This window comes from Haliotis rufescens, unplaced genomic scaffold (assembly GCF_023055435.1).
Source record: "Haliotis rufescens isolate VD_foot unplaced genomic scaffold, xgHalRufe1.0.p SCAF_2, whole genome shotgun sequence".
NCBI lineage: Eukaryota > Metazoa > Mollusca > Gastropoda > Lepetellida > Haliotidae > Haliotis > Haliotis rufescens.
This window is the reverse complement of record NW_025963890.1, coordinates 39,920,280-39,936,419: the sequence shown is the minus strand read 5'-3', so window position 1 is coordinate 39,936,419 and position 16,140 is coordinate 39,920,280. Positions and strand designations below refer to the sequence as shown.

General features: G+C 39.8%; 2 protein-coding genes across 2 annotated transcripts in view; one reads left to right on the top strand and one right to left on the bottom strand.

Annotated features, from left to right (window-relative positions):
* Positions 1 to 7,809, bottom strand: part of LOC124114467 (rapamycin-insensitive companion of mTOR-like) — a 52,419-nt gene extending 44,610 nt beyond the window's left edge. Inside the window, exons 1-3 of the mRNA XM_046475035.2 lie at positions 7,746 to 7,809; positions 7,604 to 7,654; positions 1,889 to 2,048 (exon numbers count right to left, since the gene is read on the bottom strand). Of these exons, the coding sequence (XP_046330991.2) occupies positions 1,889 to 2,048; positions 7,604 to 7,654; positions 7,746 to 7,800 (266 nt within the window). The 5' untranslated portion in view covers positions 7,801 to 7,809. The remainder of the gene's footprint in view (positions 1 to 1,888; positions 2,049 to 7,603; positions 7,655 to 7,745) is intronic.
* A 166-nt stretch (positions 7,810 to 7,975) lies between these two features.
* On the top strand, positions 7,976 to 13,311 carry LOC124114466 (diisopropyl-fluorophosphatase-like). Its single transcript, XM_046475034.2, has 6 exons — positions 7,976 to 8,050; positions 8,887 to 9,079; positions 10,105 to 10,245; positions 11,172 to 11,303; positions 12,070 to 12,286; positions 12,809 to 13,311. The coding sequence occupies exons 1-6, from the start codon at positions 7,986 to 7,988 to the stop codon at positions 13,069 to 13,071; spliced, it is 1,011 nt and encodes a 336-aa protein (XP_046330990.2). The 5' UTR covers positions 7,976 to 7,985; the 3' UTR covers positions 13,072 to 13,311.
* Positions 13,312 to 16,140: the final 2,829 nt, after the last annotated feature.

The following is a 16,140-nucleotide window of genomic DNA, read 5'->3' as shown; positions in this document are numbered from 1 at the left end:
ATTTTATCAAGATAACGTGGATCAATCAGATCTCATCATTCTGACATGGAGGTATGATAAAAGTTTGTATCTTATCTGTTGACACATAAGGCCAAGAAATGTGACAAGAATATTCCTCCCCATACTGTGGATCAGTAAAAAATGTGTTCAAACAACACTGTTTAGGGGATCATCAATTTTCAGTTTTTTATTGAGCAAAACAACTAATTATAATAATACTTCAATGAATGTCAATATTATCTGCATTTTAACAGAGTTATCTTTCCTTGCCTGATCTGTGCCACCATGGATTTTATTGAGTTTTAATTTTCTGCATACTGAGAAAACAATAACGTCTTTGGAAACTGTTCTACTGAATGTTCTTAAAGGACTAGATAAACTGAAGACTGCGAAACTTTTCCACAGGGATTTTGGGATAGAGTTGCTTGAAAGTAACCAATGCTTGTAGAAAGAGGTAACTATTATAAGATGGGGATTGTTTAGTCAGGCTACTTTGTTGGCAGTGGGATGTTTACTTTATCAACCACTTATTTGTCCTGATTATTTTTGGGCTACTGTGATATAGTGAAATACTGCAGACTGCAGGGTGAAGCCTCATGCTCTCCCTCAAGATTGCAATATGAGTGAGTTGGCTTCAAACCCGCTTTGAACAGGATTCCAGTTACATCACTGTGTGTCAGCTTCATGTGGAGGAATGCCTGAAGTGATGCAGGTCTTGGATGACAAACCAGGATTCAAAACATGGTTATACTTATAGGTTTCTGGTGTGCTCAAGGGACACAACTCTGCACAGCAGATGTAAAGGCAATGTCTAGAATGTCGTAATCTTGGCAACAGGTGCCATGTCCATGGTCTCACCTAGCAACAAGGTAGTCTAGATGTAAAGGCAGTGTCTACAATGTCACTGATCGGCAACAGGTGTCATGTCTAAGGTCTCACCGAGCGACTAGATAGTCTAGATGGAAAGGCAGTTTCTAGAATGTCTTAGATTGGCAACAGGTGTCATGTCTATGGTCTCACCTAGCGACTAGATAGTCTAGATGTAAAGACAAGGCAGTTTCTAGAATGTCATGGCAACAGGTGTCATGTCTAAGGTCTCACCTAGTGACTAGATAGTCTAGATGTAAAGACAAGACAGTGTCTAGAATGTCACTGATTGGCAACAGGTGTCATGTCTAAGGTCTCACCTAGCGACTAGATAGTCTAGATGTAAAGACAAGGCAGTGTCTAGAATGTCACCGATCGGCAACAGGTGTCATGTCTATGGTCTCACCTAGTGACTAGATAGTCTAGATGTAAAGGCAGTCTCTAGAATGTCTTAGATTGGCAACAGGTGTCATGTCTATGGTCTCACTTAGCGACTAGATAGTCTAGATGTAAAGACAAGGCAGTGTCTAGAATGTCACCGATCGGCAACAGGTGTCATGTCTATGGTCTCACTTAGCGACTAGATAGTCTAGATGTAAAGACAAGGCAGTTTCTAGAATGTCATGGCAACAGGTGTCATGTCTAAGGTCTCACCTAGTGACTAGATAGTCTAGATGTAAAGACAAGACAGTGTCTAGAATGTCACCGATCGGCAACAGGTGTCATGTCTATGGTCTCACCTAGCGACTAGTTAGTCTAGATGGAAAGATAAGGCAGTCTTGAATGTTTACAACTTTGGTGAAATCCACAATGCATGGGTATGGTGCTAACAGACCCACAAACATAATCAGGGCGAACCAGGATTCGAACCCACAATCATAAGTTTCTGATGTGCCCAAGGGACACAACTCTGCACAGCAAGTTGCGTTGCCTGGGCCAACTCAGCCACCCTAAACAGCAAAACAAATTTCCTCAATCAGGATGACTGACATATCGGACTAGATCCTCATCATCCACTTACCAAATAAGAATGTCTCTGCTTTTGAGACCCAGGCCTTTCTCCTTCCCATACTTGTGTATGAGTTTGACAAAACAGTTCAAGTAGCCCAGCTTCTTCCCTTTGCTGACATTGTTTTGCTGTACAATGTGACGAAGTATTTCTTTGACGTTTTCCGACACATCTGGAAGAAGTAACGGCACATATTACACTATAAATCACAGATTGATAAATCTACATTTTATAATATTCACAAGCACAACATACATGCCTTCAGTATACAAATCAGTAAATTACACTTGCCTTTCAATTATGAAGTAAAATTTCCGGTTGGACTTTTGTATCTTGTAATTTTGCATTGGAATTGTGGAATGAGGAAGAGTGAGTTGGGCTTACCCATGTTAACATCACTTTGAGTGAGCGAGGCAGGAGGGTTTAATGCCACTTTTAACAGTATTCCAGTTATATCACGGCGTGTCAGCTTGATTTGGGTGGAAAGCCCGAAGTGATGCAGGTCACAGATATTAACCACTGCGGTGAAACCAACAAGGACGGGTACGGTGTGTCATGTTTATGTGCAAGAAAAATCACTGTTGTGAAACCCACAAACAAAATATATTGTGTTGGCATACCAAGGAGGATAATCTGGGATTGAGAACCCATGATCATCAGATCCTGGCACAACTAAGGGATGCAACTCCGCAGTGATGTGCAGCACCTCAACTACAGGTCCACCCATGCCCCAAAAGAAGAAAACAATCAGAATGACAGCTGTTGGTCCACCTTTAAGTAGGATGTCACCATGACCTTGATGCTATCATGGTTATGGATCACACAGTGATTCTCCACCACACAAACATAATCGGATATTGTAGTCACCATGTCAATGTTTTCAAAACAAACTATTTCAAAGTGTACTTTTGTATAAACAAATGCTTATGCTACAGTTCCACCAAGTCAACAATGATGGGTCAGCCAGTCCAGCAGAATACTGTCCACGCAGCACTCACAACACATTATGGTGGTATGAACAGATCTAATTCATCCAAAATACTTCACCATTGTTCACCATTGGTCAATGTTCGTAATTAAGCATGAAAGTTATGCTTGTCATAACAACAACTGAAAAAAGCTAAAGGTTTACAGTGCCACTACTAGGCTACAGCAGACATATTCAAATATTGGTTTTAATTTCTAATTCTGTATTTGTCTTATAATTATCAGCATGAAAGCATAACCTTGTTTTTTTTATCATGATACGTTATTTATTGAAGCAACAAAGGATAAAATCAGAGATTTATTTAGGTGTCCTCAAGTGGTCAATATCTACAAATTTATGTTGAACATGTTGAAACTTTCTAATCCAGGTTATTGTAATTACCGGTAATACTAATGATAACAATGAGTTTTAGTTTTGCAAAGTACTTTAGTCTTATATTATTTTTACTTTTATTTCACAGATCACAGGTTGTCAGTCACTTGATTGTCCGGTCCAGACTCAATTATTTACAAACTGCTGTCATACAGCTGCAACATTGCTGTGTGTCGCGTAAAAACAACAAGCAAACAACAATAACTATCTGTGTAGTGAGTGAGTGAGTGAGTGAGGCAGGGGACACCAGAAATGGGCTTCACACATTGTACCCATGTCAGGTCAGCGTAACGAGCAAATGCTTTAACCACTAGGCTACCGACCGCCCCAGAAGAAGAAGTAGTGAGTACAGCAGTACAAAATAACATTTTTAGTTCACTAGTCCTTATCATGATAACAATATAGCAAAACCCTTAATAATAGCAAATTTCTACTAGTACATTTCTACTAGTCCTTATGATACCTTAACTATTGGGCAGTTTGGCAAGGACTACAGGACTAGTGCCAATTTCTAACACTGAAATCATACCCCGATGACAATTGCACATTCTAGCATGCTACAAGAACAAGAAGTACAAGAACTTAAAACTACCAACCCAAAGTTGATGAATATAACAAATGGAAAATCAGGAAAGAGGATGGGTGTGAGTGCCCAAGGGTAAAAGAAGTTACTACAGATTGTTATGCCATGTGCATCCATTGTTTTGGCAAGATGTTATGCTTCCCAACAAATTGAACAACCTCAGGCACGCAACATGCAGATGTTGCATGATTTGATTTAGACGAGAGGGAAACAAGCCTTGGTTCACAGTTTTGCATTAGCATGTAAAACGCATCTCAGTCGTAGCCCACTTGGTACAATTCAGCTGGTGCCGTCCCTGCGGTGGGATGACGCCTCGAGTGATGACCTATATCACCCTTGAGTGAGTGAGTGAGTTGGGTTTAACGCTGCTTTTAACATTATTCCAGTTATATCATGGCGTGTCAGCTTAATGTGGGAGGAAAGCCCGAAGTGATGCAGGTCTCAGATGTTTACCACTTTGGTGAAACCCACGAGTACGGGTATGGTGCTGACAAACCTAGAAACATAATCGGGGTGAACCGGGATTCGAACCAACAATCATAGGTTTCTGGCGTGTCAAGGGGACGCAACTCTGCACAGTGAATCGAGGCGCCTTAGACGACTGGGCCACCCGTGCCCCCTCACCCTTGAGGAGGGCGCAAACCTACACATACACACTATTAGCAGTTGGATCACCACAGCACTAACATCATTAGACACAGTGACAAGATTGTGAGTGTGGGACTGGAACCAGAGATGCCAACCCTAATTGAAGCCTTGGTAATCAGTGGGGTAAAAAAGCGTAATTTCATGTAAAAACGAGTTATGTTAGAGTACCCTATGCAGGTCTTTGCTTTGGCATTTTTTTTGTTAGGCCTTGACGTACATGGAACACAGGTACACACATTGCTGTTAGTAATAAAGCCACGCACGACAGCGTCACTATTTGACAAATATGGAGAAAAGGCTTACAATAGGCTGAAAAAATTACTACACTTGCGTTTGAATGGTTTAACATGTACAATAGGATTAAACCTCAAAACTGAAAATCAACATAATCCATAAACATAACAAAATGGACATCAACATCAAAAACCTACTAAATAATAGAAGTTCCATAACGGTGTGCGACAGCCTTATCAGTGACATCCATCAGAGCCACATTTCAACAAGCACATATTTTGTATAACTTAGCTAATTTAAAAACGCATTTCCTCATGAAAGCACTGAATTCAAGCTGTTGGGAATGGGGGAAGTGTATTTATCTCAAAACATATGATTTACAGTTACGCTGTTATTTTAGCAAGGAAACAAAAAAATGGCATCGAAAAAACTTGCAGAGGGTCCTGCAAACTGCATTCTTGTCGCAACACCTTGTCATAGCTCAAACCATTCATAAAATTCATCATGTGACAATGATTATAAACTGTATTGCAAAAAGACAATGTGGTGCTTCAAGTACCGGAGAAATATTGGCAGTGTAGGAAATTGGCACTAGTCCTATAGTCCTTGCCAAACTGACCAATTGTAATGGTATCATAAGGACTAGTAGAAATTTGCCATTATTAGGGTTTTGCTATATGTGATCATCATAAGGACAAGTGAACTAAAACAGTTAGGTTCTATTGCTGATCCGTGTGCATGCAATTAGTTCCCTGTAGAATGCTTCACATCACCAGTACATTGACAATTTTCAATGTGATATTTTGTAAATGTAAATAATTCATGAAAAATAAATAAATACAAAAATCATAATTTTGGCAGGACAATCGGAATAGTGTAATTTTAGGCTCAAAACCGTAATTATTATGCCAAATGGGCAATGTTTCTATGTTTGTTGCTAAATGCTGCACTCAGCAATATTCCAGCTATATGACAGTGGTCTGTAAACTAATCAAGTCTCGACCAGACAATCCAGTGATCATGACATCATGAGCATAGATTCAAGCAATTGGGATACAATCACATGCATCAACCAAGTCAGCAAGCCTGACCACCCGATCCTGTCGGATGCCTTTTACAGCAAGCATAGGTTGCTGAAGACCGATTCTAACCCATATCTTCACGATGTATAAGCGCAACTGTTGGCATCTTCCAATGCAACGTGTTCGTTGTGTAAAACATAATATTGAGATCATGACAATGTTAACATTAGGGATGTAAGCAGGTTCTCCCAACAAAAGAGGTAAACTCAAGGGTTTTTTTTAAACCTTTGATTGCATTTTAAGCAATTTTTTTGCAGTTTGGACATTAACACTGTCTCAATCTTCAATAATTAAAATTTCAAAGTTATCTTTGATTATAATTTTTATGCTGAAGATGATTTTTTTTAAAAAACGTGATTTTCTGCGTTTCCGCGGAGATTTCACATCCCTGTCACATAATGCTTTCATCAATTTTAACCATGTTACTTCTGGAATTATGGGACCAGTAATGAGACAATTTAACAAAAATTTTAGTGATGTCTTACAATTTATTTAACATAACATTGGGGACTAAACTTATTAACATTGAAACACATTACACAAAAAAGACTGTGTTTTGTGCGAGTTTTGTGGTACCAAATTTTCACTCAACACGTATAATGTCATTTGTAAGTTAGTTGGTTTTCAGATACTGTATATGACCGTAGATGATAAACCGAATTTTGAGGACCAGAAAAAAAATTCTGTTGAAAGGTTTCGGCCTATGTAAAGATTAATTTGAGTAATTCAATACGGATTGTTGATATTCTATTTCTGATGACGGATCATGACGAGACATAGTTTTAGGTTGGTGGTCCGGCTTACATCCCAAACATTTTGATACAGATTTCAAGGACAAAGTTAGTACCTCGGCTCAAATATGAGATCAGCTTATCTACGGTCATTTACGGTACATGCAACACTAATCGTTTGAACAAAACATTAAAATTGCGAATAAATGATCTGTTTGTATTTTAAACTTGAAATATAAGTTTTACCTCAAACTAAAAAGAGCTGATACGGTTTTAGCATGTTTAGCATTAAGCTTTGATCTTATTTGGTGTTACTTGATTTGTGGCAATCACAAAAAATTAGATAACTACTGACAGAAACAGTGTGAACATTTCTATGTATATACCATGAAGGAAGATAGGTACATAGCTGAAGATGAAGTATATACATATTACATACTGGCATTAACCAATTGTTCAGTGTTGGGTCATTGGCAATTACTTTTAATTATCTCAGAATCTAAGAATCTCTGTAATGTTTTTGAAATTTAAAATAACAATCAATCAACATGGTCACTTTAGTTCAATATGAACAATTTGTAATTTCTATGCTGTAAGGCAAGCAAGACCCAAGAAAGCTAAATGCTATCTTACTCATTTGAATTATCAAGGAAGAGGGAGTAGGCTCCAGTCAGTTGTCAGTCTAGTAAGTTTTATTCTCTCAAAAATGTCTTCTTGTTTACAAGCTCAATATAAGGATGCATATACTGAGAACAGTTATGTATCAGGTAATTTCACAGAGACAACATCTTTGTTTCACCAAGGGCCTAATCAAAATTTCAGGAGATGTGCAACTCGCCCTATAGCATCGTTGCCCTTTAAATTCATATCATCGTATTCAAATAGTGTTAGAAATGTGATGGATGTAAGGTCATATCCTATCCGCCTAACCAACATTAGAGTGATACATTACCGGTATACCTGTGTCTTGATCTCAAGTAATTTCATTGTTACGCGTAGAAACACCACCTGTTGTACTGTGACGAATATGCTCTACATTTAAAATATTATTCAGATGACATTTCGGGTAGGGAAGTCAAAACTGCCAACCTTTACTCCAATCCAACCTCACTGTTTCTTCACTGCCGCTTTCGCGCCGAGCTGAAAAATGAATGCATACACGTAAAAACACTCCTACAGCAAATGCGATGTATGAAAACACAAGTCAGTACACTCAATGGCATACACTTACCTCGAAATCGGCTACTTCGAATGTTACGGCCAGGGCGAACCATCGAGGCCGCCATATTGGTGGCTCCCAAAATGACGAATTTTGGAAAGTCGCAAAAATAAAAACGACCATTGCCGTATCCCTATGAGGTTAACGGCCTAATATTTACTCTATATTAATGTTACCCGCAATGTTGTTTATATTAATAAAGTATAGGATATTTTGTATGTCGTAAATGATGCCGACTCGTTACCGACAATCATGGCAGACTTGGGAAACATCGTTCATCTTGTTGCTCTCAGCTGTTTTCTATTTCTTTCTCATGGGTTTGCTACAGAACATCCTTCATTATCTCTCAATTTTTATTCAAACTAATATGTTTCGATGGAAAACAATGATTTGTGTGTGTGTGTTGTCTTCAGGTCTATTACCATGAATTACACAAATTTGTGGTTTGTTTACTTTTGACAGAAACCGCAAACCTAACTAGGTCAGCCATTGAAATGAATTGAAACTAAGACGTTAATACACTGTAGAGGTTCCGTAGACACACTTTATGTTCCTGATGTGGAGGCCTCTCTACAATGCTGATTCTAGCATATTACCCTTTGTTGTATTGACATTTCTTATATAAGATATCGGAGCACCTTTGGAATACAGCACCACAACTTCTCGTGAGGACAGGGCGGTCGGGTAGCCTAGTGGTTAAAGCGTTCGATCGTCACGCCAAAGGCCTGGGTTCGATTCCCGACATGGGTTCGATTCCCGACATGGGTACAATGTGTGAAGCCCATTTCTGGTGTCCCCCGCCGCGATATTGCTGGAATATTGCTAAAAGCAGCGTAAAACCATACTCACTCACTCTCGTGAGTACAACCTCTGCCGTAAGTCATGTCACTAAGGCAAGCAACCAGAAGGTTATGGGTAGGCATGGCTTTAGTCTACGGACACTTTACGAGTGATCCCGATGCCATTTGGCACACCCATCCCATTTCGTAATCTAAAATCATGATACAGGGTGGTGAGGAAAAGGCTCCAGGCTTCAGACGTCAAAGCGGCGTTAAATCCAACTCACTTACTAGCATAACTCAGTCACTTACATTATTATTATCAAACTTGTTCATGATTTGGATTATGAGTTGATAGCTTAGAGTTCTTTCAGAGTTGAAACCAATGGTAGAACCACTGGAGCTGTTATTGTTGAGCTCAACTTTACCAATGTTCTTGATGGGATTCCTGGCGCTGAAGGGCCTGTGTTCAACAACAGATCACACTTCTACATGGTTGCCCCAGAAGTGGAAAAGAATGGAAAATATGCAGGACAAGTATTAAAAGTTGACTTGGAAAAGAAACAGGTATCTTTATGAACAAAATGTTGTATTAAAAATTATATTCCCAACTAAACATGCTGAAAATATGAGTAAGCAATGGTAAAACTACCATATGTTCCCCCCGACTAATAGGCACTCAATACACATTAGGACCTTTTGAAATACATGCAAATGTACAGAAGTAATTATTCTCTCAGATGCAAATTGACAGTTTGGGATCAGAAAATAATCAGAAATGTCTGATTTTGAACGTGATGTTGCAACCTGTGAAGATCCGGGGTAGAATAGGTCTTCAGCAACCCATGCTTGCCGTAAAAGGCGACTAGGCTTGTCGTAGGAGGCGACTAACGGGATCGGTTGGTCAGGCTCGCTGACTTGGTTGATGCATGTCATCAATCCCAATTGCGTGGATCGATGCTCATGATATCAATCACTGGATTGTCTGGTCCAGACTCGATTATTTACAGACCGCCGTCATATAGCTGGGATATTGCTGAGTGCTGCGTTAAACAACAAACCAACCAACGTGACGTTGCACCACAATTTTTTAAGTTCTGCATATGAAATAAGATTATTGAATGTCCATCACAGCTCCAGATGTAACTAACTCAAAGGAACTTTCAGAATCTCTTCCCAAATACTGGTATATGAAGTTGGTTCTTCACATGGCAGGGTTCATACAGGCTTGAAAAAGCCTTGAACTTTAACATGTTTAAGGTCCCTCTTGAAAAGCCTTGATTTTTAGTGTCAACCTTGGAAAAACCTTGAAAATGACAGTTGAAAGCCTTGAAATGGCCTTGAATATAGTGTTCCGTATCTGTATGAACCTTGGATGGGCAGGAACAACAAGGATTAGACATGGATTCACTTTTGAAGACTGATTCGCCATTATCACATACATTACTTGGTTAAACTTGGAGTTGACTGACATATGAGTCATACAGTTAGAATTAGGGTTATTGTATGTGTATTTTAATGTGTTCGTAAGAAACAAAATCATGAAATTCACTCTTACCAGTGATGACAGAGCCTCTTTATATCTGTTTCAGACAAGTGTGCTTGTGGAGCCATCTATTGATGGCTATGGCGGCATCCCGGCTGGTATGCAGTTTGGTAAAGATGGAACGTTTCGAGTTTCTGATATGCGACTTGGGATTCTCAAAGTCACACCTGATGGACAAATGACACAGGTAAATTCGTGTAGAATACTAGAAAATATAGAGAGACTATGACAACTTTAACCTAGTTCTGAGATTTGTAAGTTGTGTGAATCTGATCCTCGTTGGTTGACTCTTACAAGCTTGCAGTACCGGATCTTCAGTAGGCTATGCTTATTGTGAGAGATGGTTAATGAGGCTCTGGTGGTAATCATGTGAGACCTTGTTGATCTTGGCGTCATCATGCCCAGACGGTGTGGAGTGTTGCTGATGTGGGGAACCACTTGCTTGCCTTACCTTTTAGCTTTGTCAACACCATACCTGTGTTCATGGATTTCACCAAAGTGGTAAACTTCGAAGACCTTTCTCAGTACGGGCTTTCCTCCCACATCAAGCTGACACGTCGTGATGTAACTGGCATACTGTTAAACCCAACTCACTCACTCACTGACCGGGACCGCCTCCATGGTCTAATGGTAGAGCGTCCGCCCAGAAGGTCTGGGGTTCAATCCCCAGCTGCGTCATACCAAAAGACGTTAAAAGATGGTACTTGTTGTTACCCTGTCTGGCGCTCGGCATTAAGGGGCTAAAACAAGGACTGGTCGGCTCGGAGTCAGTATACTGTGTCTGAGTGGGGTATTCATGTTAATTGCGGCATGGTATCTCAGCGAGCTAGCACTATAAATCGGCATCAGTCCGGACTAGTACAAGCAGCCACACACACACACATACACGTGCATGCACGTCGCTATATAAGTGCAATAATCTTGGACGCGACGTTAAACCCAAATCCCCTCACTTCACTCACTGACCGATGATTCTTGTTCTAACTAGACCTAAATCTCACCTGATTAGTTGTTGATTTCAAGCAATCATGATATACCAGCGATTTATTTAAACAGACCGAAGGCTTCTGCAAATGATAATGCCCTATAAAATGTATATGATATATATTTCAGCTGGCTAAGAATGACAGCGAAGGACGTCCAATGCAGGGCTGTAATGACTGCATATTTGACTACCAGGGGTCACTGTGGGTGACAGCGCCTGCAGGGGAGATAGCTCCAGCTCCTTACACAAGATCGTTCCAGGTCAGACTGTAGACAATAACTTAAAGAAATACTGATGAATTTTGATAAAATTTCAAGTGTAAACTTTGGAATTCAGATCCTGATGTGATGTGAAAACATGTAAAACATTCACTCACAATTATGCTTTGTAGCATCTTCCCGAGGCAAGTGAGTTAACTGACTATAAAAGTCCAGTTTCCACCCTTTCCGAACTAGGCTGGTATTATGGAGTAACATTTTGGCTGGACTAACGAGTCTATGCATAGTCCAATCAAAATCGCGCACCAAAATCGAAATCAGGTTCGTAAAGTGTCATGCAGATTTCGGTCAACTGCAGGATTTGCAAAGCATGTGCACCGCTAACTCGTTGTCAACAGATATTTTCTAAATCTTTTCCTGTTTTTAAACAAGGTGCTCACGTGATTTGATGCACTTGGCGATGTAAGACTCGTTTTATCACAATATAGATCTTGATTATCGATCAGATCGTCTTGACTGGGCGCCACCGTTTTGTTTGAAGCAAATGCAAGTGATACGAGAGGTGGAATCTGATTGGTCCATAGGAGAGGCATAGAAAGGACATAACTCGTAATAGCCACTGGTGGTGCTACTATCAAACCCAGGAATTCTAGCCTAGTGTCAAGGGTGGAAACTGGACTTTTAAAGTCAGTTAACTCTCTTGCCTCGGGAAACTGGACTATTAAAGTCAGTTAACTCTCTTGCCTCGGGAAGATGGCTCTGTAGATGATTATAGATGCTAGTTATTTGTTGATGTTGTCTGTCACAGGATCCCTTCGGCTCTGTGTACTGCATGTTGAGAGATGGTCAAGTGATTAGAGTGGACACAGGGATTCGATTCCCTAACGGCCTAGCTGTACTCCACTCCGACAACGGCCAGCCCAGGAAACTGATTGTAGCCGAGACCCCAACAAAACTGCTGTGGGGGTACGACATTGTCGAGCCTGGGAGGGTTGCCAACAAGACAGTGTGGGGGAGACTCCCTGGTAGGGAACTGTTATCCCATTATGCTTTACACGTTTGATATTTTTTTGTGTTGTCCTATCTGAGATAATATGTTATTAGAAGCCATTTTGAAACATTGTTTTATTATTTTGTGATCATTAAGTCATTAAAAACATTATCAGGCATGTGTACTGACTAATTTTACTAATAGGAAGCTTGGGTTGTATACTCCCCAGGGAGATGAGAATGATTGTTGAGTGCAAACTAATCCAGTGACCCAAGTAATAATAATGGTTTGAGCATGCCCCTGTGTGGTGTGGAAGTATGCGCAATATAAAATATCTATTATTGTTGTTGTTGTTGTTGTTATTATTATGAAAACTAGACATTTTTCTTTCTTTTGCATCATCAAATATAGCAGCATGGCTAATTGTATTTGAGAAAACTTTGATATTTCAAACTTTATAAACATGTTTGTTGTGTTGTGATCTACATCTCGTATGAAAGACTAGTTGATCTGTGGCATAAAACAACATCAACTCACTCTGTGGTATTTATGTCAGGTGGCCATGAGGGTGGGGCTGATGGGATGGACTTTGACGAGGACAACAATCTACTGGTGGCACACTGGGGCAGTGGATACATAGAAGTGTTCAGTCCGGAGGGTGGATTGCCACAGAAACGCATCAAGTGTCCGTTCTCCAAAGTCAGCAATCTGCACTTCCACCCACAATGCAACACTGTGTACGTCACTGAGCATGACACGTTTGGCTTGTGGAAGTTTGAGTGGGAAAGGAAGGGCAAACCACAGTATTTTGAAGTGTAGTTATTTAGTATGTCTGTCATATAGTTCATGTAGTTCATCATTCAAACATATGTTTCTTTTTATCACATCGTTTCATGACAGGTCACATTAATATTAGTACAATCCAGTTGCTTGCCATTACTTTATTCGACGTAATAAGCGCCCTACTCTAATAAGCGCCAATGGCGACATTTGCTAATATATTGGCTGGTGAACAGTCCCAATTAGCACCCCTTCCAATTGATCAATGTACACAAGACTTATTTATTCGTGTATAATACGCACTCGTGTGTTATATGCACCATTTGCTAATATATTGGCTGGTGAACAGTCCCAATTAGCACCCCTTCCAATTGATCAATGTACACAAGACTTATTTATTCGTGTATAATACGCACTCGTGTGTTATATGCACCCTTAATTATGGGCAATTAAATTCTGGAAAAATATATCTGTCGTATGTAAACACTTCAGTTTGTCAGCATAAACTCTGTTTTTTTCACCAAAATAATATTCTAATAAGAGCCCCCTATTTCTAATTTTGAGTTCGCCCTGGGCGCTTATTACGTCGAATACGGTATGTGAAATCTTGATAATTTGGGCCCTGTTGGTCACAAACCTCTTCTGGACAATAACTGTTGGAAGTGTCCATTTATGATTAGAAGGCCATTGCAAGGCAGAGATGCCAAACATTACACTTTCGATGTAATAATTACGCTTTGAGCCTAAAATTATGCCGTTGTGCTTATCCTCCCCAAATTATGATTTTTGACATATTTTCTCGCATGATTTACATGTATAAAATATCATGGAGAGCATGTGAAGCATTCTACAGGGAAGTAATCACATGTACACTCATATTTCTTTTTGGCTTCATCACTGGAATCATGTGTACCATGCTTCATTTACGTAGAGGCCTAACAAAAATGTCGTAACGAAAACCAGCATCATGGCATGGTACTCTTAACATTACACATGAGGGGGCAGTCGGGTAGCAGTCACTATGAAAACCTGGGTTCGATTCCCTGCATGGGTACAATGTGTGAAGCCCATTTCTGGTGTCCCCCACCGTGATATTGCTGGAATATTGCTAAAAGCGGCGTAAAACTAAACTCACTCACTTTTTCACATGAAATTATGCTTTTGTACCCCACTGATTACTCCAAAGCTTCCATTAGGGTTAACATCTCTCCTATGTACCTGTGATTGGTTGATTTGATGGTCTGAACATTTTCATTGGGAACAGTACTGTCTGGATAAATGGAGTTGCACTGGAGTGGCAATGTAAGCAGCTCGTATTTGCTATATATTATTGTAGTCCCATGCATAGTCTCGGACTTAAATGGTATCAAACACTTACACTTCAAACTGAATAGAATTGCTTTGCAATAGGCAGGCTACCATAGAAAACATTTATCATCCAAAACTGGCTCCCACAGGAGATGTCGCTTAGGTGAGATCAAGCGATATCTACATTGTTGATATCGCTACAGTGAAATTGCATCACAATGCTTTGCAGACCATTGTGATGTGATTGGTTACCATGACATCACACCGGTGGGGTAACCTAGTGGTTAAAGCGTTCCCTTGTCACACCGAAAGACCTGGGTTCGATTCCCGACATGGGCACAATGTGTGAAGCCCATTTCTGGTGTCCCCCGCTGTGATATTGCTGGAATATTGCTAAAAGCGGCGTAAAACCATACTCACTCACTCACTCACTCACTCATGACATCACAATCAAATGACATCACTAATGGCTCTGCTTCTGAAGCTGTTAGCAGTACTTTTTACACTAGACACTGCTTATTAATGTCTACAAACTGAAAAAGATTGAAGAATGATGTTGGATTATAAATAGAATCTCACCCTTGTGTCTTTTGATATCAAATATATTAACACCCAACACTCGGCAAGCCTCGGAGTTTTAAACTTTTGTCGACTCGTGTAGATATATTTGATATCAAAAGACACTTGGGTGAGATTCTCTATATATCAAATTTAAGAAATCATGCTTGAGCCTGGGAATCCAAGAAGGAAGCATGTGTCATAAAAGAATTGGCATGTTCAGGCCTGTTTGCTGGTGGCGGTGATTACCATAGCTTTATATGTAACGCAGGCATGTGACTCACATGCATGTGGAGCAATGGAACTAACACATGAGGCATGTTGAAAAGCTTGTTTTGAAAGGAATATGCTGAACAGGGATTTGAATGAGGGATCCATGGCCGCTGTTGGAGACATGATGGTGGAGATGATGGAGTAAGTGTTGTGTGTGATGTAGTTGCTGGAGAGGTGAGTACTCATGCAGGTAAGTGAGATGCTTCAGTTGGTAGTCATGTCTTGGAAGGCCTTTTGTTAATTTCTTGGTTTTCTTAGAGTGTATAACTTTATTTAAAGTTGCAGATTTTGCTCTCTCAATCTCATTAAAATCAGATCTTAGTTTTCGCCGACGCTAAACAAAGATCTAAGGACATCCCATTACGTCAGAATGACCTTTTGCGAATTTTGACCGACCAATGAAATGACTGACAAGAAATCGACATTAGCCAATCAGAAGGCAGCTTTCTCGAGCATTACAAAACTAGTTTCAAGTTGGCGACTTCGATTTGAAACATATTTTGACGTATTCTCGATTAAAAAATTTAAAACTGATAAGAAGAACATTCTTGAATGTATGGATATAATCATAAAACCCATAACTGTCGTACGGAATACCCCGTGTTAAATATTTCGTGGTTGCATGATTAGAACACATTCCGACTCACTTTCATGATCTGGTAAGCGACGCTCTGATTGGTTGGATGAAAGGTCGTTCTGACGTGACCCGTAATGGGATGTCCTCAGATCTTTGTTTTGCGGCAGCGAGAACTTAAACCTGATTTTAATGAGATTGTTGCTCTCTTAACTTTATTAAAGTTGCAGATTTTGCTCTCTTAACAATTCTGTCTATTGGGTGAATGAAAATAATTTTTGGGTGAATAAACAAAATGTTTTTGTGATTGAAAAGGCAAAGAGTTACCTACCTGTTTCCTTTTCTGAATTTAGTCATCACACTTGTACAAGGAGACAAATTGATTCATAAAATAT